Source organism: Leguminivora glycinivorella, chromosome 25 (genome assembly GCF_023078275.1).
Source record: "Leguminivora glycinivorella isolate SPB_JAAS2020 chromosome 25, LegGlyc_1.1, whole genome shotgun sequence".
NCBI lineage: Eukaryota > Metazoa > Arthropoda > Insecta > Lepidoptera > Tortricidae > Leguminivora > Leguminivora glycinivorella.
Window position 1 is genome coordinate 930,745 of NC_062995.1, and position 27,793 is coordinate 958,537.

Sequence of the window (27,793 nt, forward strand, 5' to 3'; positions counted from 1 at the left end):
TACACGTGCGAAAAGGGAATTCGTAACTCGTGTCGATTTAAAACACTCCCTTCGGTCGTGTTTTAATTTATCGCCACTCGTTTAGAACTTCCTACTTTTCGCACTTGTATCGAAATGTACTATTGTAAGTTTTATAGAATAGGTCTTAGTGAATGCTATAAGTTTTAATCACATATTTTGGAACAACTACCATTTTTTAAAATTTTTAACGCTGGTAAGCTGTATTTTTAAATGTCAAATCAGTCAAATGTCATGATGTCAAAAAACAAACATGAAACGATTTGTATTTCAGTTTCACTTATTTTTATTTATAATGCTATCTAAGACGATGTGAAGTGGTTGCTGTCGTTGTTTTCTCGTCTTCCACTTCTTCCAGCATTTCAACAGAAGTTTTTGGTAAGTAAACAACGTTTATGTCCGATTTCTGAATACGATTAACTGCGCGATGTCTTAAGTAATATTAGTATATTGTATGCATTATTTTGGCTCTATAGAATGTCTAAATCCCCTAGTTGTTGGCGGTATTCACAGGTTATCTTGCAACAAGAGCCAATGTGGTCACAGCTATTACAAAACTACATGTACAAGGAGTACTACTATTAATGCCGATTTCTAATATAAACCTATAATTCCACCACTTATCGAGTGTTCCTAAAACCAAAACCCAACGCCAAAATGAAAAGGGGGTCATAGGACGTCTCATTAGCAATGGAATTAAGTGAATTTGACCTTAATAAAATTGCCATGACTCATTGTTTTCAAGATATTGCCACTTTTTTCTTTATCAAACTGCCAATATCCCAAAAACATTGACATTTTTCTTCCAAAAATAAACAAACATTTGGCTGTGCATACTGCATACTTTCTATTTTTCTATTTCTTTTCTGCCTGAGATACAGGATCTCCCTAGTTCAGGCACGGACATATTAAAGCCTATTTTGTGTTAATATAGTTTATGGCCTGTTTATAACTGCTATTTTTGGTACATGAATAAATGATTTTTAACTTCTGATTAGCAGAAACGTCTGCAATCAATGCCACTAGGCTTAGGTCCAGAGGCCGTGAGTTCAAGTCTCACCCAAGGTAGAGTGAGTTCAAGTCTCACCCAAGGTAGACATTTTCCACTTTTAAAAGTGAATAAATGATTTTAATTTTTTATGTATTAATGAGTAAATCAAGCTCTAAGTCAATTGGCGGGCGTGTGGTCTAGTGGTAAAGACGTTAGCCGAGTAAGCTGAAGACCCGGGTTCGATTCCCGGCTCGGCCACCAGTGGGCCTTGCCGTTTTTTCTTTCGTGTATGATATCTATTTCAATTTATAATTTATATATAGTAGTGTGACTACTTGAAAAAATAACAAATCAAAAATATTTAATAAAATAATTTGATTTGTTCCCTAGTTGCTCTAAGTCAATATTTAGAAAGACATTTATTTTTTTTTTTTTTAATCTTATTTTTGTCGAGGCTTTGGACACTCTGGGTGAACATGTCAGCCTCATGGGTGCTTACAAATCTCCCTACTGAAGGGAGAGATCTATAAAGTGGTATACACTGATTGCCTTGTCTGACATTGGCTCTGCCAACCAGCAATTGATCTGTCCATTGTGCATGGAGCCCGAGCCACCAAAAATTCTATTCCTCAAGTCCAAGTTCCGGACACAGTCCAACAACACATGAGACAGGTCATCAGTCTTCTGGCAGTCTAAACACAGTGAGGATGGCTTAACACCCATCATACACAGAAACTTGTTTGTAGGAATGTGCCCAGACCGGACTCGGAAAGCTGAGACTAACACTTTTCTAGCGAGATTGGCAGAGTCAAACCAGGGAATCCATAAGGGTCTAGCTTGAATAGTTCTGTACCAGATTCCTACACCCTTTGACAGCGATTGTTCTCCAAAATGGTATTCCCATTTTTGTAAACTCCTTTTTTTAATACTGGGAATTACTTCACTTGAGTATGGTTTAGAATCTAGTACAGAACCATCCATTACAGCGGTCTTAGCAAGCTTATCTACATTCTCGTTTCCGGCTAGACCTATGTGGGAAGGAATCCACTGTAATCTGACCACCCTATCATTGCAAGCAAACTCATTAATCAACTGGAGAGCTTCATATGCAATAGGCATGCCTCTTTGTCCATGAACACAACGGTTAAGGTGTTGAAGTGCACTCTTTGAGTCAGATAGTATTACAACGGGAATACTATTAGCTAGATTATTTGCATAAGACAACGCCTCTTTAATAGCTACAAGTTCAGCTCGCATAATGCACGCGTCATCATGCAGCTTCCACATGAGTGAAACATTGCACTGAGGATCAAACAGAGCTGCTCCAACACCCTGTACACATCTCGAACCATCAGTGTATAATTTATAGAATTGATCATACTGCTCAGTAAGTATTCTCAATGTAGAATTTTTCAACGCCTCATTCTGATGGTGCCGTTTAGGAACATCAATATAATCAATTCTATCAATCACACATGACCTAATGTCGATCGAGGATACCCACGTATTCAGAGAGTACATATCCAATTTGTCAGAGTGATGTACAGGTAGATGATTCCATTCATCATATATGTTTGCCAACAAAGGAAAATTTGTATCACTAAATAGACTTCGTTTAGTCAAAATGTTCTGTAACGCTAATATAATGGGGCAACTTGTTTTAGATCTTATTCTTAGTAAAAATCTACAACCTAACCAATATCGCCGCACAGACAAGGGAGGAATGGAGAGTTCACTTTCCATAGCTATAATAGGCGTGCTACGTATGAAGCTTCCGCACACGCGTAAAGCTCTGTTTTGTAAAATATCAAGTTTCTTCAAATGAGAGAAGGCACAGCTTCCATAAATGAAACTACCATAGTCCAGACGACTTCTTAAGAGCGATATATAAAGGCGCCTAAGATGTTTAGGGTGAACTCCCCAAGACCTGCCCGCTAGAACCTTTAAAATATTAATATGTTTGTAATTTCTTTCACAAAGCTCCTTTATATGAAGCCCCCATCTCAGAGATGAATCAAGCCATAATCCTAAATACTTAACTCTACGAACAACCTCGAGAGGCTTGCCATTAACAACTATATTAACATTAACATCTTTTCGTGATCTTTTAAAAACACATGTTTTTGATTTAGTCTCAGATAGATGTAAGCCTATTTTTTCTAAACAATCAACCAAACATTCAATAGAAAGTTGAAGAGCATTAACTGTATCTAAAGTCCGCCCATTATCTACTGTTTTATACAATACAAAATCATCAGCGTATTGTGAAATACAAACATTATTAATACTATTACCTATCTTCCTAGTTGCAATATTAAATAAGAGAGGCGATATGGGATCTCCTTGGGCTAATCCTTGGTGTGTATGTCTAATTAAAAGGTTATCTTTACAATTTTGAAGAATTCTACAGCGTCTATCAGAAAGAAAATTCCATAAATATTTACATATCCTTTCACCAATGCCTACACTTTGTAAAATGTCAATTAATGAGCTTATATTTATGTTGTTATATGCATTATCAATGTCGATAAAACAAGCAACAGTAGGTTGTTTTTTAGAAAATCCTTGCTGAATATCAGTAGTAAGCAAAACTAAATTATCTAAACAAGACTGGGACCGTCTAAAACCAGTGGATGAGCTGGGAAGGAGACCTCGACTTTCAACGAACCATTCAATTCTCTTCATAAGTATCAGATGTAAGATTTTACACGGACAAGACATTAAAGAAATCGGACGTAATGAAGATGATAATCCAGGGTCCCTCCCCGGTTTAAGTATAGGAACTATTTGAATATCTCTCCACTGATCCGGGACAACACCAGTCTGCATTATGAGATTAAATATTTTTAACAACATTAATTTACCATTGTTTGAAAGGTTATAAATCATAGAATAGGAAATGTTATCAACGCCTGGGGAAGTATCCTTCTTTTTTAAACAGTTTAGTAATTCAGTGAGAGAAATTGGAATTTCTAAAACAGAAGTTTGTCCACAAGAAAAAGACGGGTCTGGTTCAGCAACACTATCCGGGGTTAATGATCGAAGCAAAATTCTAGCGTTGTCTGGGTCAACTCCAGCGCGGCCTGCAGAGTTTCCCTTCATCCACCTCATTTTCCTCCACATGTTGGTAGCCGATGATTCTTGGTCGATGCTAGTGCAGAAGTCTTTCCACGCCTTCGAGCTAGCTTTTTTAATGAGCTCATTGGCTTTTGACACCTTAGTTTGCCAGCAAGAAAGATTTAATGGAGTGGGATTACGTCGCAGCTTTGCCAGGGCGAGACGTCTTTCTGCTACTGCTTTGGATATTTCTGGGTTCCAATAATGTTTAGGTCTAAATTTTGATGAAGGGTCCTCACTTATTTTGATCCAAGGAATATGTTTATCAGCTAGTGATTGGATGTTATTCAAAAATAAATCATAACTAGTTTGAACATCATCACACACTGAAGTATCAAACACTATTTCTGCTTCTTTATTGTACTCCGCCCAATTAGCCTCCTTATAGTTCCTCTTCTTGATAACATTTTTAGAGCGCATATATCCACAGATCATCTTTACTATCACGTGATCACTGCCTAAATTTTCATTACATGTTTGCCAGGTAACATTAGTAGCAATGTCTGTTGAAGCGAATGAGATGTCAGGTGAAGAAGTCTGCAGACTGCCATTAACCCATTTAATGCGAGTGTGCGAACCGTCGTTCAGGCATACAAAATCATTTTCAAACATAGCTTTGTAGACAGATTCTCCTCTTCGGTCAGACTTAGATGACCATAGCGCATGATGAGCATTCATATCACCTATGATTAAACATTCTGACTTAACAAAACTGAAGATCGAGTCCCAATCATGTTGATTAGTAGATGTGGAAGGAGGGCAATATATCGATATAATATGTTTAAGGCCAGGAATATTAAATATTTCAATAATCATTACTTGCATCTCACAATTAGTTATATTGTAAGGCCTATGTGAGAATTTTATTGATCTATGTATGATGGCACACAAGCCGCCATAAGAATCGTGCCTGTCTGCTCTTACTACGTTATAACCACTAAACTTTAGAATAGTTTGAGTAGAAAGCCAGGTCTCACTTACAAAAGCCATATGGATTTTATTTTGTAATAATAAAAGTTCAAAGTCACGAGCTTTAGGTTTTAAACTGTTAGCATTCCATTGGTATATACTTATCAAATCCTTTTGGGCGTTACTATCCATTATTTTGATTTTCAAATAGCTTTAACAACATCTGTATAGTGAAAAATTTCTGAACATACTTCTTAACCTCACTCCAGATAAATTCCATAAATAGCTTTACTTTATTTTCAAGATCTCCCTCGCTTGCAATTGCTTCTTTTATCTTGTCTAGAAATCTATCAATTAATGACTTTCTTTCCTTGCGAGTCCTTCGAGATTGCTGAACTGGGGCTGCGTCATTTGAAGGAACAATACTTTCTGTATCAGATGATTCATCAACACTCATATTATATTTCTCCTTTCTTCTCGATTTACGTTGTTTTTTATTTTTTTATTTATTTATTTACACAAAGAAAATTACACAGTATGACAGTAAATAAAACTAAAGCACCGTGAATTTTAAATAAACATTACAACAAGTAACACAAAATAAAATATTAAACAGCAAAATTAAACATAACATAACACACTAAATATACTAAATAACAGATGAAGGCCTAGCATCCAATCTCACACAAAACCTCAGGCATTCGTCACGTACAAACGCCCATCTGCTCGCAAAAATATCTACATTAGGTGCCCCGTCTAAAAACTCATTCACCATTTGTATTGCACGAACTAACGGTGACTTGCGGCGAGACACGGTCCGTGCGGCCGGCACCGCCAGTAAAGGGTGCCTACGTTCACGGAAGGCATATTTCGTCACAGGAGGAACAAACAGACGTACCAGCTGGGATACTAAAACCGGGCAATCTGACTCCCCTTCAAAATACCACAAGCAACAGACATCAGCACGAAATTACGCCTAACTTCTAACGAGAAGAAACCCAACGTCCCCAAAAGGAATTTTGTTGGGTACAAGAATGGGTAATACCCGTACCTTTTTTTATAAAAGAAGCGCAAAAATGTTTTTTGGACCTTTTCAAGCAGCAGGATATAGGACGCTTCATGGGGATTCCAAACGGCTGATGCTGTCTCTAGCTTACTTCTCACGAGGGCAGCATAAAGAAGCTTTATGGCCCTGGGATCGTCAAATTCTTTGGCGTTGCGGACAACAAACCCAAGCCTGCGGTAACAGTCTGCAGCAAGCACTTTTGTCACTTTGCTTTTTATTTTTGCTTTCAATTTTCTTCTTCCGAGGTGCACTTTCTTCTATTTCTATCTCAGGGTGCTCTCTTTCCAAATGTATGTTACTGACACCAGAAGCTCCAGCACATACATTTCTATAAGCGGAATTCAAGGATTCCCCGGTTGAATTCGGTAGCGAGGCTTGACTAGCCTGGAAGACACTAGTTATAACAGTCTTCTGTTTTTTTTCTTCGTTAATTTTCTGTAAAGCTACTTTATATGTGCAACTATTTACTCCCATGAATATGCGAATGGATCTCTCTCTGAGGAACGCGGGACATAAACTTTTCATCAAAGATAAATGGTTTCCCTTGCAGTTCACACATTGGAACTTCTTTGTTTCACAATTTTCGTGTTTTTCTCCGCATTTAGGACAGATTTGTGCCTTGGATGGACAAAACTTACTGACATGCCCAAAACGCCAACATCTCGAACACTGCGTAACCGGGTACTTATACGAGTCTACCGCCATTCGACATCCATACGCCTTAACATAAGGGGGCAGAACTGACCCTCGAAAGCAAATACGCACGGTTTCACTTTTTACCCACTTGCCTTGCCCATCTCTTTTATTTAATCGTTTGACGGCTAAGATCTCTGCATCTGAATCACACACTAAAATATCTTTGAGGTCCTTTTCATCAACATCAAAGTCTATGTCTCTGACTACCCCGTAGCAGAATGGCAACTCATTAGTATTTCTACAAATCCAATCATTTTTCTTCGCAACGTCACTTTCCAAAAATTTGCTTGCGTTAATGTCGCTATCAAATCTGATCAGTAATTTGTACGGACTTTTATAAATTACTCTTAAGACGCCCTGCACATTATGACTCGATAAAAGCTTTGCAAACCCCAGCTGTTTCGGGAGCACTTCTTTGGAGTTAACGGAAATCTCATAGACAATATCGTCGGACTTTGGCTGAGGGCTAATCGAAGGGGGTGAGCGACGTACATCTCTACGTTTATTCCTAGATACGACCGTATAACCCTCATCATCCTCATCACCCTCTATCTCCGTCTCTAATCGTCTCTTATCGCCTCGAAGCTCCGCAGCGTCTATCTCGCGCTCCTGAGCGTGATTGTTACCGTAACTCATATCTCCGTCATCCCACTGCAAGTCCATCTCCCCATCTCCGCGAAGGGAGCCCTCGGAGCCCAAAATAACCTTCCTGATTGATTCTGGGGACATCCCAGCCGGCCCGGGGCCGGGGTTCTCCTCCCGATCACTCATATTCAAAAATGAGGGTAGTTTTAAAAAACCCCTCCACGAATATAAACCACGAATTAACTTAGTTTTTCACGTATTATCAATACTAAAGACATTATAATCACTTTGTACACACTCAGAGTTGTATCACTCGCTGTAAATCACTAAAAATCGGTATTACAAACAAGTAAACAAAGGAATGCGTCCGAACGTAATGGCAGCGCACGCCAGACTGAGAAAGACATTTATGTAAACTTTTCAGAAAAAGCTCCGCACAAATTTGAACAATCACCTAAATAAATGTTATCTTTCCAGCCATGGCATGCTGTGCATTCAACGGTCACATATCAGAGATACCGAACATATCCGTCGACAACTTCACTAACCGGAATGTGCAAGCGTACTTCCTGAGTCACACTCACACGGACCACACACCGGGTTTGTACGAGCGCCGGTTCATACAAACGTTGAAGACGAACGATGCGGTGATGTTTATGTCGGAGATGTCTGCCGCTGTGGTGAGATATGAGGTTCAATGTAGATTGAGAGACTGTGATACTGAGGAGATATTTAAGAGAATACGGATTGTTGGAATTGGTAAGTGAAATGAAATGAAATAATTTAATTTATTTATTTAGTAGGAGGTAGGGCATAGCGAATGATATTCCGCTTTGTGTGGTAGGGCACAGCACAGCGGATATCGTCTCGCTCGAATCTAGAGCAGAGCCCAACTGGGGAAGTACCTCCGCCTTACAGAAGACCGCAGCCAAATAGCACTAGACCCTACTCATAGTGTTGTGTTCCTGCCGGTGAGTAAGGCTGCCAGAGCTCAACGAGGGTGCGGTGTGCTGATGACGGGAGGACTTACGGAACTAACTTGTTCCGTCTATTGTCCTTTGAGTCGTCGGCAACCCGAACCCTCCTTGGAACTTGTACACTCCTTTTTGCTGTGTACTTAACACAGCAAAAGGGAGTGTACAAGTTTCTAATGGGGTGGCAACGCGCATGTGACACTGTTTGAGTTGCAGGCGTCCATAGGTTACGGTGACCGCTTTACATCAGGCGGACCGTATACTTGTTTGCCACCGACGTAGTATAAAAAAAAAAAAATCAGACATCAAATGGTCCAAGAAATGTGTTAGTTAAGTCGCTTATTATCTATGTTAGTAACAAACTTAAACAAGTAATATTTAATAATTAATAATTAAAAGTGACTTCGTCCTCTGACTCATTGCCCATAACAGCGGACAATCCAGCTTATTTGCTATCATGTTTAGAATGCTGTTGCTACTGCCGCGCACTCTGTCCAGCAGTGAGGCAGTTTTCTTGCGCCACACATCATCGAAGCCATCTGTGCGCGCCTCTGCAAACATGGTCGACGCGCTGCAGTAACGCGGCAGTCTCAACAACATCCTAAACGCATTATTGTATTGGAAATAATGAAATGATAGATTTATTTTCCAAGTAGGCATGTTACAATGCGCATATGAACGTCAAATAAAGCTACGCCGGCTCTAACCCTACGCCTCAGCCTCGAGAAGATTTCAGTCCCCCCTCAGTTGGAGGAGGGTATCCACTATGGGACCGGCAAGAAACTCGGCCAGGCCACTTCTTTTCAAAACATTACATCTTATAATTAACATGCATTAAAAAACGAGATACAATTTTGCATGAAATACGGAACCCTAAAAGTAGGAGTATGAGGAGGTCCAGGTACACTGACATTTTATCACGCTAGGTGGCGCCTGTACACTGCTTAGGCATGTTACGGTCGTTCATATGTGTGAGAGAGAAAAAATATACCATCTTCTCGCTCTCCTTGTGAAATTCTTTATCTGTGCAATGGACTAATAAGGTGGCGCCATCTGTCATAACCTTTGAGTGTGCCTCTTCATTACCTTACAATACAAGTGCGGAAAAGAGGAAGTTAGAAACAACTGGCGATAAATTAAAAGACTGTTTTAAATAGACACGAGTTAAGAATTTCCTTTTCGCACGTGTATTATTATATTATAGTATACAACGTTTTTCAGTATAGATGGCCCTGAAAAACGTCGTACGATACACTTGCGAAAAACAATTTCGTAACTAGTGCCGATTAAAAACACTCCCTTCGATCAAAAAAAAAATCAAAAATTATTTACAAAATAACTTGCGCTAGGAGGCACCGCTCTTCCATTCGATCGTGTTGTAATTTGTCGCCACTAGTTTTGATCTATTTTCCCCACTTATATCGAAATAGTACTAATGTACTAATTTAATTTTGTTTGATGTTTAACAGTCCAGTCAGTTAATCTTCTCGAGGCTGAGGCGTAGGGTTAGAGCCGGCGTAGCTTTATTTGACGTTCATATGCGCATTGTAATATGCCTACTTGAAAAATAAATATTTCATTTTCATTTTTTTAATTTTTTTTTCGCGTTCATAAAGATATGTACATTTCTTCAAAGTGCACACATATTTATGAACTCGACTGTACAATTAATCTGGGGGCATGGCAGTGCCCCCGCCAAGTCTAGCAAGCAAACACTGCCGTACCATCCTTTACTGGAACCATTTCGCCGCATTTCCAGGCCCCTATTTGTATTTTCTTCATGATGATATGGTGAATTTTTTTTTACAGAAACGATAGAAATACAGCTAAATGCCGACCCCAAACGGCGTCAGAGAGCGACCAAGTTATATGTAACCGCTGTGCCCGCTGCTCACAGTATTGGATCAGTCATGTTCCTGTTCAAAACGGACTTCACCACTGTACTCTACACAGGTATACACCCTGTTTTTAACCCCCAACGTAAAGGGGGTGTTATAAGTTTGACGTGTCTGTCTGTCTGTTTGTCTGTCTGTGGGTGTGTCTGTCTGTGGCTTCGTAGCTCCCGAACGGATGAACCAATTTAGATTTAGTTTTTTTTTGTCTGAAAGCTGAGTTAGTTTAGTTGGAAGTGTTCTTAGCCATGTTTCATGAAAATCGGTGTACTATGTCGCGGTCAGGGGTTTTTCAAAATTTTAATTTTTTGGTTAGGTTATTATTGAATTCCGTTAACTGTAAAGGAAGATTCTTTAGTTCAAATACAATCAATTTCTTTAAGAAAGTAGACTTAACTCTTACGGTTATCGAATTATTAAAAAATAATTATTTAATTACTGAACTTGTGTGTGGCATCCCTTACCACTTCGAAATGTTATTTGTTTTGACATGTGCCGTCAGACACTTGACAATGACTTTAATGTTTCGATCACGTATTATTTATGAAAACGAAAAATTTTTTTTTTTTTCGAATTTAACAAAAAGCGATATACAGGTTGGTTTCTGATGATGAACCTAAATGCGTGTCGAATTTAATGGACAACAAAAAAAACTCGGTGTATATTATTACACACACACCTGTATCCCATAAAAGGGTAGGCAGAGCACATAAACTACTTGGCAAAAAGGGGTTGAAAGAAAACGAAATTGTGACATTGCAGTGAGAGGTTGCCAGCCTCTCGCCTACGCCACAATTGAACCCACATCCACAGTCGACTTCTACAACACCCACGGGAAGAAAGGGGGTGGTGAAATTCTTAACCCGTCACCACACGGGCAACCCCTTAATTACCACGTCTGGCACTGAAACTTACAGTTTCATGTGCTCTGCCTACCCCGTTTGGGAATACAGGCGTGAATTTATCTATGTATGTAGGTAATAAAGTGTATAAATCATGAAGAATTTCGTCTCTTAAGCAATTGCACATTGAAATGAAAACAATAGTAATTCAATAAATTCAAAATGAGACAGTAATTGACCAAACTATAGTAATTCTACCAAAATTGTCAGTAGAAAAGGCGAAAAATCCATGGGATAACCAGCTTTTCTTACTGGCAGAAATGGCTTCACAGACTATTTTACTTTTTTTTTTCAGGTGACTTCAGAATAAGCATAAATGACGTTCCAAAATTCAACCAACTTCACGATAACGGTACCCCCATACCCATAGACACTCTCTACGTCGACACAACTTTTTTAGACGACAGATACACAACGTTCCCCAAGCGATCCGTGAGTGTGGACGCGGCTTTACGCGAAATGGAATCCTGGCTGAAAAGAAACGGCCGAGTCGCCATTAAAACGTCAGCGAAGTTCGGTTATGAGTTTGTTTTTAATGAGGTGTTTAAAAAGTTGGGGGTGAAAGTTTTTGTGGAGGAGGTTAGATGGAAGGAGTTGTACAGGTGAGTCTATTGCATGTTAAATTGTATTTTGTTATTTAATGCATGTTAATTAAATACAACGTGTTTTTATTGAATTCCGTTAACTTCGGCATATAGTTAGATCAATTATAAGAAACAGAATGGCATAGTTAGTTTTCTTACCTACATACAATCACGCCTGTATCCCATAAAGGGGTAGGCAGAACACATGAAACTACTAAAGCTTCAGTGCCACTCTTGGCAAATAAGGGGTTGAAAGAAAACGAAACTGTGACATTGCAGTGGCAGGTTAGTGATAGTAGGTTAGTGGTGGTGATGGTTAGTAGGTTAGTGATAATTTTCTTAATTTGTTTTTTATCATGCAGAAACGTCTGCGAGCGATACTACATATATCTAGTTGGGAGGCAAAGCCAGAGGTCGCAGGTTCGAGTCCTGCCGGAGGTGTGAATTTTTCCATTTTTCCTTTAATTTAGAAATATGTAGTTTTCTTAAATTCTTATTTTTTTCTAAAAAAAAACCATACACCTGCGATAAATGTTATATCAATTGCTGTTGAGAAACGGGCTTTACAATTAACTCTACTAAGTGTCAAAACTATGACATGTCAATTTCTTATCGAACACACAAAGCCAGGTCTAAATGTGTGTACATCTTTTTATTTTTGTTCTATCACTACCTGTGAGTTCCTGTAATTGGCTCTTTGTTTCTTATGTTTGTTGTATTATCTGCGTAAACAGCTGTTGGTACTCCTTAAATAAATAAAACCTTATTTTTACCGTACTTTTTGTCTGTGCTATTGTCGAAACTTTAAAGCGCTATACAAGCACTCTTTTTTTTTTTTTAATACTACGTCGGTGGCAAACAAGCATACGGCCCGCCTGATGTAAAGCGGTCACCGTAGCCTATGGACGCCTGCAACTCAAACAGTGTCACATGCGCGTTGCCACCCCATTAGAAACTTGTACATTCCCTTGCTGTGTTAAGTACACAGCAAAAAGGAGTGTACAAGCTCTAAGGAGGGTTCGGGTTGCAGACGACTCAAAGGACACTAGACGGAACAAGTTACTCTATCTACATGTATCCATAGATAAATAAGTATGGGAAGAGTTTTAACTCCATACATCAGTAAATGCGAGTTATTTGTATAGGCATAGTTATAGTGACATCTAGCGACAATCACGCGTAAATCACGCGTTAAAAAAATGCACTTATTTCAGACAAACAAGGTCCATATTTTGTTAGTATAACTTAACCTAAAACATAAAACTATGGTTAACTTAAAAATAATCTTAAATAACTAACTTAGGTACTAGAGATAAGTGGAGAGAGGACCAGTGCTTGATGAGGCCACTGTCCCATCTCTCAGCAACTATAGACCGTCAACCAAATCTTGTCACCAGAAAAAGGCGGCAAATTTGAAAAATCGCGGGCTAGCAACACTAGTTTTGAAAATCGGTGGAAATTCGCGTGTCATTTGTATCTTATCTGTGGAAATCTCCACCCTACCAAAAAGAGAAATAACTAGCACATATCCGTCCCTTTTTAATACATTATCTAATTCGTAAGGAAGGAGCGAGCCCCTTGAAAAAAAAAAATCTGTGGCTGTTCGACGTACATTGCTGGTTTTTGTTCCTTTCATAGGGATACCATACTTTAGTTTGATGTACATTGCTACTGCCAAAATTTGGTTGACAGGCTATACGCTCAGGAGGCTGTCGCGCACTCAGCGTCGCGGCGCAGCGCTTACGCAGCGTCGCATGGAACCCGTCCACATGCGCGCACCGCCCGTCCACATGTTAAATAGCGTGAATTATCAGTACCACTACTCAATAGTAGGTGTCAGCAGTGTCTCTTCTGCCTAAAATTTAATATTAGAACAGTTTACAACTTATATTACAAGCAGAAGTAATTGAAAACAGAATATTGATTAATACTATTTTAATATTAGCTAAAAATTGGTGAGCATTAAACTCTTCGTTCGTCGCGACATCTATTGACAAGTAGTAGTAATGATAATTTACGGTAGTTGACGCGTGATTGTCGCTAGATGTCACTATAACTATGCCTATACAAATAACCCACATTTGCTAATGTATGGAGTTACAACTCTTCCCTTAGGCCGTTTTCACATTATCCGATCCGATAACGGATGTCGGAAGGATGTCAATAGAAAAAATCCAAGATGGCGCCCGTAATGTATGGGATATCGGTCCGACATCCGATATCGGATCGGACACAGAACTTAATTTAGATAGAAGAAACAAATTCATATATTTGTATAGGGGCCGAGCGTGTCAAATTTTGTACTGAAGTTGATTCTTGCCTGTAATTTTAAATATGTCTCAGGCTCTTGATTGTTCATAATTTTTGTGTTGTTGTAATTGAATATCATGTAACGAGGCATTTTTTATGTTTTGGTTGACTTCAACTTACAAAAATTGACGCCCGAAAGCTGCAAGCTGCGAGTAAAGACGGACAACTCAGTGGATTTCACTGAGTTCGTTTGACGCGCTAAGTAGATAAGTACGTTTGCTTGATCTATGGTATATATGACATCTGTGGGATCGGATAATGTGAAAACGCACTTATTCCTCTATGCTTCAATCCCAACAAATTCTTTTATATTTCAGCCGTCTCACCCACTTAGTTCCCGGTGTAACCAACGACCAATCACCAGTCCACCTCTGCTGGCCAAAGAATAGAAAAGACCACACTACATGTACCCCAGACTCCACCGATCAAAAATATCTGAACATACACCTATCTGCCCAGAAGTGGGCATACTTTAACTCAGAGGATAACCCAATATGTAAAGTTTCTGATAATGAAATAGATGTATGTTTCAGTACGCACTGCAGTAAGTCCGAGTTGATGTATTTCGTTAATTATTTTAAGCCGAAGAAGGTTGTTGGGTTCCCTAATAAGTTTGGCAGTCCGGTGAAGAATGAAGTTGTAAAAAGAGTTAAATATGATGGGAAGTTGGATAAAAAGGTGCTGAGAGAGATATTTGATATTTAAAGTTTTAAAAACAGTGTAAAACATAACCTAAACACAAAATTAAAATTTTGAAAAAATCTCCGACAGGACTGGTTGTTTATGAAACATGGCTAAGAACACTTCCGACTAACTCAGCTTCCAAACAAAAAAAAAACGAAAGTCGGGAGCTACGATGCCACAAGCCAGACAGACAGATAGACAAACATACTAACAGACACGTCAAACTTATAACACCCCGTCGTTTTTGCGTCTGGGGTTAAAAAGAAAAATTGACAATTTTTGTTATTATGAGATTTTTGTTTAATATGTTATGTACCTATTTTATGAGAAATGAAAATGAAAAATGAAAAAATGAAAAAAGTTTATTATGTATATAAATTAACAACCACAGAAAATGTGATATTACTTTATATAAGTGGCATTAATAAGGACTTTAAGTAAGGACTCTGTAATGCTAAGGCACTGGCTCCACCGCGAGCTAGTAAGCTATGAGCTATCGGCTATAACCCGTGCAAATAAAAGAGACACGGCGATATTGATAGCTCACCGCTGGGCGAGTAGCTATAAACATCGCCGTGTCTCTTTTATTTTCACGGGAGTGCTTATCTTTTGTTGGTTTTTATAGCCGATAGCTCATATTAGCTTACTAGCTCGCGGGGGGACCAGTGCCTTAAAGCCAATGTAATTGTTTTCATTTATTTTAATGAATTTAAGTTTTTAAGTATTCTCTGAATAATGTTATGCTATGGCCTATGATATGTAACTACACTGAAATTGTAACTTGAGCAGTCTGTTTACCCCTTTTGGGAATACAGGGAAGGTTTAGGAAGCGACAAGTGGTACCTTTTACTTGTAAACGTCACGTATCTACCAACTTACATTAAGTAAGCATGAATTATTATTTTACACTACGTATGTTGCTACTTTTCGCACTAGTGCGCAAAGTAGTACTTTATGTACCTATGTCGAAACTTCAAAGGACCAATATGTACTGAAAAACGTCGCACGACACACGTGCGAAAGGGAAATTAGTAACGTGTAGTTAAGAGTTTTGAATGGTTCACGGTTATTTTCATTAGACTCATATTGACCGGGATATAGACCGTGATTACCTTTTAGATTTTTGTCGAGCTCCCGATATTTCGACGCAGTTGCATGCATCATGATCACGGAAAACTGACGAAGGCGGGTGGATGTTAAAGTTGCATAGACAGCGCGCGATCTACCCTCCTTCGCGCGCGTCGGCTGCGTTCACTTTCAGCGTTACCACTGGTCGCATTCACACTCGATGGTCTGTCCAAACACACTACACTCACAGTGTCACTACGTTTGTTCAATTCTGACTTCACCGGTTTTTTACACAAACAAATCACTGGATTCCATACATTAGATAGTTTGAAGCCATCCTCACGATTGAATATCAATCGTAATCACGGTCTATATCCCGGTCAATATAAGTCTAACGTGTAGATAATTTCCTCGTATCGCCACTCGTTTTGAATTTCCTCTTTTCCGCACTTGTATCGTAATGTGTTGATATATATATCTTAATTATATGTCTTGATATATGTGCTCAAGTAGCGCCGATTGCGGTTATATTGGGAAACTACCAAAAACCTGCACAACAATTACTGGTTTCTGAATGTCATGTACTTATCATTGAGGTTTCACTCTTTTTTTTTTTAAGTACTTATTTTGCTTTTAATGGACTGTTTTATTTACGTTTTAAATTTTGACTGACATTAGACATGTGAATTGTGTTATTTTGAAAGTATGAATTAACTTTAAGATAATAAAATAAATGATTACTATATTTTACTACCTGAATGTTAATTCTTTCCCTAGGTATACCAGGCGCTAGCCTTCCCCCCCTCCACCCCCTAAATGAAGGGGGGCTCTCGATGCCTCCCGGTCTTAATCTACTCAAGGCCACCCAAGGAACAACTGTCAAGTCTCAGTGCTTAATCAGAAAATGCAGGGTGTTGTGCAATAGGGAGGCTATTTAATGCTTACGTAATATTTAAACGACCCCTTTATACGAATCACCTACTTGTTGGAGTGTATAGTCAACCAATTTGAATCATAGGCCACTGTAGAACCTTTGCACAGTAAACGTCAATGTGACTTCTTATGGCAAATAGAACACGGTTTAAATGAGACAGGGTTCTAGAGTGGCCTAGGATTCAAATTGGTTGACTGTACTTATGTTTAAGCGACGTTATGTGCCGTTTTCAAAAGGTACTGCCTGTCAAAGAGTAGAAATTAATAGGGGGCGCCACCGTCTATGTCAACCGTTTTGCATGTGGCAACTATTGAGGCACTTTTGTATGAGAACGATAAGTGTTGCTATGATAAAAAAAAATAGTTTCATTTCTACTTTTGCCAAGCAGTACCTTTTGCTTGGAAACGGCACATGATAAAGTAATAAGCCCTATTTCAAGAAGTAATAAATCCACGGATTTCATTCGATCATAAAAAGTCAATCAGTATTAATTGAATCTAGATCGAGTGGAAATGGAAGTATTGGTCTATTGATAGTCGAAATGAAGATACTTTCACTAGTATTGGTTGCATACTTCTGTTTTAATGGTGAGTACTTTTGTACTCTGTTGCCGGCCTAATACTCAAAACCGGCCAAGAGCGTGTCGGGCCACGCTCAGTGTACGGTTCCGTAGTTTTCCGTATTTTACTCAAAAACTACTGAACCTATCAAGTTCAAAACAATTTTCCTAGAAAGTCTTTATAAAGTTCTACTTTTGTGATTTTTTTCATATTTTTTAAACATAAGTATGGTTCAAAAGTTAAGAGGGAGGGACACACTTTTTTTTCCTTTAGGAGCGATTATTTCCGAAACTATGAATATTATCAAAAAAACGTATTTTTGCACTTTGTCGGCGTGATTGATATACATATGGGTACCAAATTTCAGCTTTCTAGTGCTATCGGTCACTGAGATTATCCGCGGACGGACAGACAGACATGGCGAAACTATAAGGGTTCCTAGTTGACTACGGAACCCTAAAAATTGATCCAAAATATGGGGGTGGCGGTTTATCGTCCATATAAAATTTGAATTTCGCTCTTTGTTTTAAGTGACAAGATTTGCATATTTTAACTATAAAACTCCCGTGAGACTCATACATATTTAAAAATATTTTAAGCGGGTTACTCACGTATTAAGTCGATATAGCGTTCGACATGTGATTCGGACACGACGCACTATGTAAGATTTGATAGGGTAACCGTACTGGCGCGAGAAAAGTTCTTCGTTCAGCGGAAAATACGGGAAGCTATAGAAATTAGTCGTCATCCTAATTTCAATCGTGACAGTGGTTGGTCGGTGCCACCGAGTTGGAAAACAGTTCTAGGCACTACGTCGGTCCCCAGTGTAAACGCACCCTTAACAAGTGACGTAATAAGTGTTGTGTGCAATCCTGCTTTTGACAAAAGTAACATAGTGGGTAGCTCCGATCTCGCCACGGTGACGTCGCCCGCGCCGCCGACCCCCCCTGCGCCTGTCCTCAGCAGCCGCGCGCACCGAGCAAGCGCCCGCAGTATGCGTCGCGCTCTCGACATGTAAAGGCGGGGTGTCGCTACTCTTGAGAAAGGCTCTCGAAATTGAGCCGAAACATGTCGAACGCTATATCGACTTAATACGTGAGTAACCCGCTTAAAATATTTTTAAATAAGATTTGCATACTTGAATTGAACGTCTAGGTATATATTATTATAACAAAAATTTTAATGCGTTTCATTCTTCTTATTTTTTTTTTACTTTGACTAGATGTATTTGCATGGAAGAAGCCGAAGCCTGTTAATTACACAAAGTAAGTGAGAAATAGTACATTACTACAGAGGCCGGGACAAAGGGGGTTGCCGGCCGAAGACATATAGACGGCCGAGCGAAGCGAGGCCGGATAGGTCTGAGGCGGGCAACCCCATTTCCCGCCGAGGTATGTATAGTGATTTTCTCAAACATGGTATGAAATAAATAAAGTCTACTGAAAATAGTAACTTTGGATGGCTGTATCTCCTAAACGGTGCGTCGTAGCGCAAAAATAATCGAATTTTCGTTCCCCTTTGGTACCCCGTATACGCTTATAAAAAAACAAAAAGTAAAAAAAAAAATCAAAAAAAAACGAAAAAAATTTTTTTTGTAAGTATATGAAAACGCACCCAAAATCAAATATTGTCTAGGGCCCGTACCAGTTGCAAAACGCACCCAAAATCAAATATTGTCTAGGGCCCGTACCAGTTGCAGTCGGCACGTCTATAAAGCCCCTTATAGTTTTTTTTTAATTGGCTAAATACCTGGATGTTATGTCACAATTATCTGTGTTTGGAAATTAAAAAAAAAGACTTTGCCGGCCTTGGCCTGCAAGGTTTGTATGAAATTCAAGAATTTTATATATATCTATGGATAGTGCGTGCCAACCAATGAGTTGAAGCCAGGTTCATTCACCTTTACTCCTATGTTCTATCTCATTCCAACACTGTGATGTATTGCCAGATAAGTTAATAAAAAAAAACGTATAAAACATTCTTCAATCAAATTGACTTACTTTTCTTTGTATTATACAAAAAAAAACTCAATCAAAAACCTTATTTCTCCGGTATTTACCTCCTGCGTACTATGGGAACACTAATAATAAAAAAATATGCCCGATATGTCAGAATTGTCAAAATTCATTCACCGATTCAGAGATTTATTTTGCAAAATAAACGTTTTTCGACGATTTACTTAAGTTCTGAGCTATGTATTGCATAGTGAACCATTGTGGAAGTAAATGGAAACCGAAATCCGACGTAAAATTTCACAAGTAAGTACTTATTTTACCAAAATGTTCATAAACCTCACTGGCAATAAATTTTCTTCTATTTTGCTTGTAATCTTGGTTAGTTCTTATCATTATATTGTTTTCGTTGTCTCAAATTATACCAAAATTCCCACGAATAGGTTTAGAACGATAAATATGACCTTTAAAGAAAAATAATGCTATGTGTGGTTTTACGACTAGGGTGACCAATCTTTTTTCTTGCATGGTATTTACTCTTATTGAATGGAGCTAAATCTATCAACTTGGTACGGTTTCTATGTTCATAGTTCATATCACAGTATAATAATACCAACTTTATATAATTTATGTCTTTACAATTAACATGAATAATATTAAACTTTTCAGTGTTCCAAAAGATGAAGGAAGGAGGCAGCATTGGCTGTTGGCTGTCGATTGTACCGATAAAAGGAAATGTTTCAGAGCGTTCGACAATTTGCAGATTTGCACTTTAAGCCTGAAGAAAGAAATTTTAAAAATCAGTCCAGTAACGACGGATATATCGTGGCATAAACATTAAATTGAGATACATATATACATGCGAAGAGAATTGAAATACGTACGAATTGAGAACCACCTTCCTTGAGATTTGGGGCGGCGCTTAAAAATAAAGATACTGTTTTAAAACGTCCTAGTATTTCATTATTTCCCCATTGACAGATACTTCCCTTATATTTTTGTGGCTATTCCCACTAGTTACCACCAAGTTTTTACCTGTCCTAACTACTGGGATTTCCCCCACATTGTTAATTACCACACCGGGGGTTGATAGCTACTGGGATTAGTTTTCCCAGTAGTTACTACCAAAATATTATTGTGATGGTTTAAAGTGACCAAAACACTAAAATATATATTCCATTGCATGCTTTAATAAACACAGGTGTCAGTTAGTAAAAGACAAATACTTATGTAACTCCGTATAGACAGATAAAGTCTAAGAAAAAAACGTACCTCAAAACCATACAGAAAAAGGTACGGTGAGCTAGATGGCGATACACCTTTGGGGTAGGTACGCTCAGATGGCGCTAATATTAATATTTGACATTTTAACACATATCAATATCATATCAAGCTGAGAATATTGTCAAAACGGAGGTTCAAAGGTTTTAAGCCTGTGTCGAGAGATGTAATACGTCAAATTCCGCGGGATATCCCTAATGTATGCTTAATCATGGACACCCTAAAGAAAGAGATGCAAGACCGGCGTGACGTAATTCAAGGTCAAATTTTCTGGCTTCAAAGTAATGTTCGGCGTGCAACATCCAGTATGTATATAAGATTCTTGTATGAAATTCCATTATCTATCAATCGTCCTAGCCGCACCTGCAACGTCATACTTCGCTGCCAATTATAAGGCACATAACATCAATATTTCATACCATGTTTGAGAAATAGTTATTTGTTTCACTCAGGGACTACAATATTCGAACAAGCGAAAGATTCCAAAATTAAGGTTCACTAATTGTCTTACCGAAACTTTTTCGAATAGTTCTTGGCAGAAGTCACGTTTGGCAGAAACACCTACTTAGCTTACGTAGGTTTTAAATTATAAATCATTTCGCATATTTTTATGATACCGAATCGTATGTTGTCATAATGTTGATGAGCATGATAGTCTTCTATTCGAATAGTGATGTGCCGACGGAAAGTTTCCAAAATTTTGAAATTTTCATATAGGAAAACTTCGGAAACTTTCCATACTTTATATGGACAATTGTATGGATGGAAACTTTCCATTTCAAAATTTAAATTCCCTTTATTTTTCGTGAAAATTTCGTGAATTTTTCAAGAAATTTAAGATTCTTTGGAAAGTTTCCGCAACTTGCACATCACTACACAAAATTATGCTAAATGAAAGTCGACCCAAGTTGTTTTTTTATACTAGGTCGGTGGCAAACCAGCGTACGGCCCGCCTGATAGAAAGCGGTGTTCTGTAAAACAATATTCTGCCAAATGTGTCGTATGCGTGGTAGTAATAATGCTAACAAAATTTTCTGCAAAATTACCATACGACCGAAAGTGTTTCTGCGAAACATATGCGAAGTGTGTTTCTGACCAAAATTATTCTGCCAGATGAGGGTAACCCCAAAATTGAGCTACGAGCGTAGCGATGAATCGAAAATTGGAATATTAGGTTTCAAGGAAGGATTAAAACATTTTATACCACTCACATTTTTGAATAGAATAAACAATTTGTCATAAGTGTTTGTTTTTCAGAATGTCGGCGAATTTGGACAACCCAAACTTCATAAGGGACCGTTTTAAAAGTAAATATGTACATTTACTTTTTAAAGCACTAGCTTATTTTGTAGTTATTATATTTAACTTAGTTACGACAGGGGCGGCTCACTCCGCGATTCTATCGCCGCGCTACAAGTACATGTCCGGGGCCGCGAAGCCCATTCAGTCGTGATGACCTTCGCGCGGCGCAATAGAATTCAATATCGGCTACTCGTGTGCGGTCTGTTTGTTAATGTAGGTAAGAATTTAGAATGGCGGCATTTTGTGAACATCAAAGGAGTGAGCCTTCTGTACTTGTACTATTATATATTATGTGGCTTTACTTTAAGCTAGGAACAAAATGGGGCGCGTCACAGTACGGATGCGGCTGGTGACCTCGACAGATAAGTGTGCACAGTCATAAAACATCCATCTCGCCAGGTGACGTCCGGACGTCCGAACGCTCAAGGCCACGTCCGCGGCTTACGTCCGATAGTTGCACAATTCAGTGTATGTTCATTAAGCTAGGAACATACTACGCGGACGTCCGTCGTAAATCGACCGCGGACGGGAATCTGGACAATGAAATGACACATAAAGCTAGGAACATACTACGCGGACGTCCGTCGTAAAACGACCGCGACCGCGACCTATCAGTGTGCACGGAACAAAACATCCAGCGAGCCAGATTTCGATTGGACGTCCATGCGCTCAAGGTCACGTCCACGTCCGTCGACCGATAGTTTGCACGGTTATGTGTCATTTCATTGTCCAGATTCCCGTCCGCGGTCGATTTACGACGGACGGCCGCGTAGTATGTTCCTAGCTTTATCTAGATCGCGGCAAGGGACGCGCGTCCACGGACGCGGCCCATAATAGGCTAGTTTCCTACTAGTCAAATCAGCTTCTTTTTAAGAACTGTCAAAACGATTTGCTATAATGGAATTACTATGAGATACTGAGAAGTGACGTCACGGTCAATTCATTTACTTAATTTATATCTTACTCTTTGTCTTATTAAATAGAAATTATGTTTTCACCACACCAACTGGCAAAGGCTTTCTTTGCTATTTGAAAACAGATAGCAAAATTGCATTTTATCCACAAGGGGGCAAAGTAGGTAATTTCATTCAAATTTTAACTTGATGTCTTAATCTTGCTGCTAGATTTTACCAATAAATGATTATTTTGAATCATAAATATTGAATAAATTGATGCATTTCATTTATTTTGATGTTTTATAGTCAGTATTTTGTTCGTGTTGGTGTGGTGAAAAATTTTGTGTTTCACTCTGTGGCAAAGTTTGTTTAACCTTCGTGCCTTGATACCCTCGCAACGCTCAAGATTCCACTTTTTGAACCACTCGCTATGCTCGCGGTTCAATATTGGAATCTTTCGCTTGCTCGGGTATCAATATTGGCACGTGCGGTTAAACAACAACTTTGCCACCTTGTAAAACAAATAACTATTAAATGTAACTACTGTCCATGTATTTCTTCTAATTTTGTGGTGCTTTATTTCGTGAACTGCATAAAATATTTTATTTAAGTATAGGAAACTAGCCTATTTGTTCCTAGCTTTATGTGTGTGTGTGCGCAGACGAAATATACAAGCCAGCGATGCCAACGAAGTTCCGGGAGCGGTTCAACAGGCCCTTCGCACCCGCTTGGATGGACTACTGTGACCCCTACCACTGCAATGACTATCACAGGGTACATTTTAACATTTTTCAATTATAACCCCCTTATTAGACGGCCGGTCTGGCCTAATAGCTACCGCAGACCCGGATTCGAAGCCCGGTAAGTGCATTTATTTGTGTGTGATGAGCACAGATATTTGTTCCGGAGTCATTTTTTTTCTTTTGTTTTTAAACAAGAACGATTAAATACTGGACTGTTAAAGCCCATACAAAAAAACGTACCTGAAATGTATGGGCCTTTTAGGCTTAAAACTAGATGGCGCTGTTCGCAGCCTGGAAGTGGCCAAAATCATATTTTCCCCAAATATTTTTGCGTGTTTTTATGTTTTATGACATCTTTATTTTCATGATATCACGCCAATGTCATCAGTGTAGTTATGATAGTATTTAATAGGTGGCGCAAAAAATCGAGGTACGATTCTTAGTAGAGATGGGCCGAATATAGAGTTTGCCGAATACGAATATTCGGCCGAACATTCGGTTCAGCTCTTACCGAACCGAACATGCGGCCGAATATTCGGTTACGCCATATTTTTAAAGCGGATGTTGAGATTAAAACTATTGAATGATTGATAATGATTACATATATTATGTTACTACAACAATGTTCTTATGATTTAGTGGATAACTAAAACTTAGTTAAAACAACTCTGAACTCAACTCTTAAACTAGGGTTTTTTAACTTAAAAAAAATCAACTGTATTTATATTTTGACGCATAATTATCTCTTTTTAGTAGTTCCTTAGAAAGCTACTATAATAGGAGCTTATTATCCAATGGAATATGTAAGATCTTCATTAGAGTTATGTATTTACTTTGTTTATTCGGTAAATATTCGGCAATGAAACCGAATTATTCGGCCGAATACGAACATTGAAAAACTTGCCGAATATGCCAAATACCGAATATTCGGCCCATCTCTAATTCTTAGTATGAAGTATATAAATCGTATATAGATAATCCTTGGTATAAGTAAGTATATGTATACTTGTGACTTCTCTAAAATGGGGGGTGGAAGTTTGTATGAAGCATCTAGTAATCTCATAATATTGACTCTTGCAGGCGGCTTGTGGTTTGAACAGAAGACAACGCGTGTTCAAATGGTTCCAGAGCTTCTGCCACATTATACTGAACAACGAGTGCGCCGCATTTAGAGGAAATCTGAGTAAGAACAATAATAATACAAAAAAAAATTGGGGGACACCTTACACAGATCAACTTAGCCCCAAACTAAGCAAAGCTTGTACTACATTTGTACATTTGTACTCCTTAAATTTCATTGTCAAAAGCATAGAAGAGTTGTAACTCCATACATCAGTAAATGCAAGTTATTTATAGTGACATCTTGAGGTGTAGGTATACGCACACACACGTACTTAGACCACCCACGAAGAATAGGTATGTAGGTTGCATCAGCTAACCTTGGCCTACAATAAAATATGATAATTAATTGTACATTTCCAATAACCTTGTAATACACATGCATATGTAATCCGATATACCTGTAACTTGATATTATATTCATTTAATTATAATTCTATTTTCCATTTTCTATGTCAAGGTCAATTTTACACATGACTGCACATGAACAAATTTCGTTGTTCTTCAATAAAGGATTCTACACTGGACAGTCACGTCTTTCACTACTCTCCCGTAACGTCTCCAACGCCGTACACTCATGGCGACCCTGCCAGTGGGACTGCTCGAGCACTAGCCATGTGCTCGAGGCAGCCCACTCCGCCCCCGTACACTTCAGTCTAGCGTCATTCAAGCGTCAATCACGCGTCAACTAGCGCAAATTATCAGTACTGCTACTTGTCAATAGATGTCGCGAGTTGAGAATCATGAGATTATTTGAACTAGGTAGTTTGAAAGAAAAGTTTGTACGGAACCCTTTTGCATCTAAAATTGTATCTTGATATTTATTGCATGTTAATAATTATAAGATGTAATGTTTTGAAAAGAAGTGGCCTGCCGAGTTTCTTAGCGGATACCCCCTCCAACCGAGGGGTGACTGAAATCTTCTCGAAGCTGAGGCGTAGGGTTAGAGCCCGCGTAGCTTTATTTGACCTTCATACTACTCATACTCATTTATTTATAATATTGTTACATATTACACGTCACAATTGATTTAGGTACATAGTTATTATATGGTATATTAAAATTAAAATTATTATATTAGTATTCGTAGTTTGATATGTCGAAATATGGTAATACATTTTTAAATTACATTAAGGACCATTGAGCATTATATAATATTAGAATAGAATGGATACAATGTTTTGTGACTGTTAATTAGATAGTTAATTAAATAATTTAAAAGATGTAGAATTCATTCATGTCATAAAAGGCGTGGGCGATAAGCCATTTTTTTAACGCTCGTGTGAATTGGTTCGAAGATTCTATACAGGTAATGTCTTCGGGAAGTTTGTTAAAAATCTTGGGACCTTGTACCTGCATAGTCTTGGAGGACTTACTCAGACGACAACTGGGGAGGAGCAGGCGTTCTTTGCTTCCTAGACGGGTTCGTGTTAGCTTGCTTGTATTAAATGTGTGTCTGTATGTGTGTACGTGTTTGGCGATGTTAAAAATGTATTGTGATGTGAGTGTTAAAATGTTATTGCTTATAAAAGGTTGTTTTGCTGGTGATCCGGGGGGAGCGAAAGATATTATTCTTATCGCCCGTTTTTGTAAAATAAACACTCGATGCCATTCTGCTGCTGTTCCCCACAGTTCAAGGCCGTAGCACATGGTCGAGTGGAATACGGAGAAGTAGCTGGAGCGTAGTTGCTTAGGAGGTAGCACGTGAGCGAGCCTTCCTAGTGCAAAACACGCCCCTGAGAGTTTGCCACATGTGACGTCTATATGCTTGTCCCACTTAAGCAATATGCATTGTAATATGCCTACTTGGAAAAAAAAATCATTTCATCTCTATGGGCGAGTCCGACTCGCACTTAGCCGGCTTTTTTTGTTTGTCCAATGAAGTCTTGACTCAGTTTGTTTTGATTTCAGAGTACGACCTAATCGCCCCGCAGTTCTGTGACGCTTTCGTGCTTCACGTCCGACAAGGTTGCCGGGATTGCGAGCCGGACGGAGAATTAGTGTGCGCTGTCAGTCTGGTCGACAACCAAGTGACATTGTTCAGGTTTGAGAAAATTATTAAGATTATTATAGTGTAGTGTACTGAAGGTTGCCGCGATTGATAACCTGGCGGGGAGTTGGTTGCCGCTGTCAGTCTGGTCGACTACCAACTTACATTGTTCAGGTTTGAGCATTTATACATAGGTACATACATACATATATACATACATACATACAACCACGCCACGCCTGTATCCTAAAGGGGTAGGCAGAGCACATGAAACTACTCAAGTTTTTCAGTGCCTTTTAGCTGTTGGGGTTGAAAGAAAGCGAGATTGTGACATTGCAGTGACAGGTTGCCAGATCTCGTCTACGCCACATTTTTGGCCGGTTTTCATTTTTACCCCATTCTTAACCCGTCACCACACAGGGCAAGAATTAATTTATACACAATATGTATTTGAATTTCGGATTTTCAGGGACCGATGCGCGTTACAATCTACCAACTGCGAGGCCAAGACGTTTGACGGTACGTATACATCAGCTGCCACTTCGTTGGCACTTTAAAAAATTTCTTTGAAAAATTAGATTATTAGGACTGTTAGTTATGGAGGAGCGGGGCATCCCAATACAGGTTTACTTACCTAAAGGGAAGTCCCAACCACTGATGGCAATATTGTAAACCTTTTTCAAGGAAAATAAAATATTTTTCATTTTTTTTCATTTTTTTTTTTTTAAACTAAATTTAATTTGCACTGGACACAAAGCCTCTCTTTGTCATTTCAAATTAAAGCCATATAGTAACAGATGTACTGCGAAAAGATTTTCCTTCCACAGACAGACACGTCAAACTTATACCGCCGTGTTTGTTTTCAGAATATGAAGAAGTGGACATGGGTCTCTGCGAGTTTTACCTGAAGGAAAGGGCTCTCAAAATAAGCATGGGTGCTTAAGGAATGTTTCTTTAAATAGAAATAAAATTATAATTATATTTGTAGTTTTATATTTGTGCCTAAAATTAAATCAGGGCGTAAGTGCGTTTTTAACCGACTTCAAAAAAAGGAGTGACTTCAAAGAATTTGGATGTTTAGATTATTGCAATCTGATAAGAAGTCTGAATACAAAGGTTTATTATTTTTTGCTTTTTAGTTTCTCCGTGTTTTCTAACGCGCTTTTTGAAGGCGGTAATATTAAAAAAAAAAAACGTTTTTTTAATAAAAAACCAATGGC

At 38.6% G+C, this 27,793-nt stretch overlaps 1 protein-coding gene and 1 non-coding gene across 3 annotated transcripts; both read left to right on the top strand.

Moving 5' to 3' along the window:
- Nucleotides 1-266: 266 nt before the first annotated feature.
- On the top strand, nucleotides 267-27,554 carry LOC125239328 (protein artemis-like). Of its 2 annotated transcripts, XM_048146874.1 has the most exons (12): nucleotides 267-396; nucleotides 7,860-8,141; nucleotides 10,166-10,309; nucleotides 11,446-11,752; nucleotides 14,362-14,588; nucleotides 18,513-18,555; nucleotides 21,781-21,830; nucleotides 23,383-23,495; nucleotides 24,545-24,647; nucleotides 26,495-26,627; nucleotides 27,043-27,092; nucleotides 27,440-27,554. In XM_048146874.1, exons 2-12 carry the CDS (start codon nucleotides 7,862-7,864, stop codon nucleotides 27,514-27,516), a joined length of 1,527 nt encoding a protein of 508 aa, XP_048002831.1. In that variant the 5' UTR covers nucleotides 267-396; nucleotides 7,860-7,861; the 3' UTR covers nucleotides 27,517-27,554. The 2 variants fall into 2 exon arrangements, with proteins under 2 accessions (XP_048002831.1, XP_048002832.1); XM_048146875.1 differs by lacking the exons at nucleotides 14,362-14,588; nucleotides 18,513-18,555.
- Nucleotides 1,196-1,267, top strand: Trnat-agu. Its single transcript has one exon. It is a non-coding gene; the product is annotated as a tRNA-Thr (tRNA).
- Nucleotides 27,555-27,793: the final 239 nt, after the last annotated feature.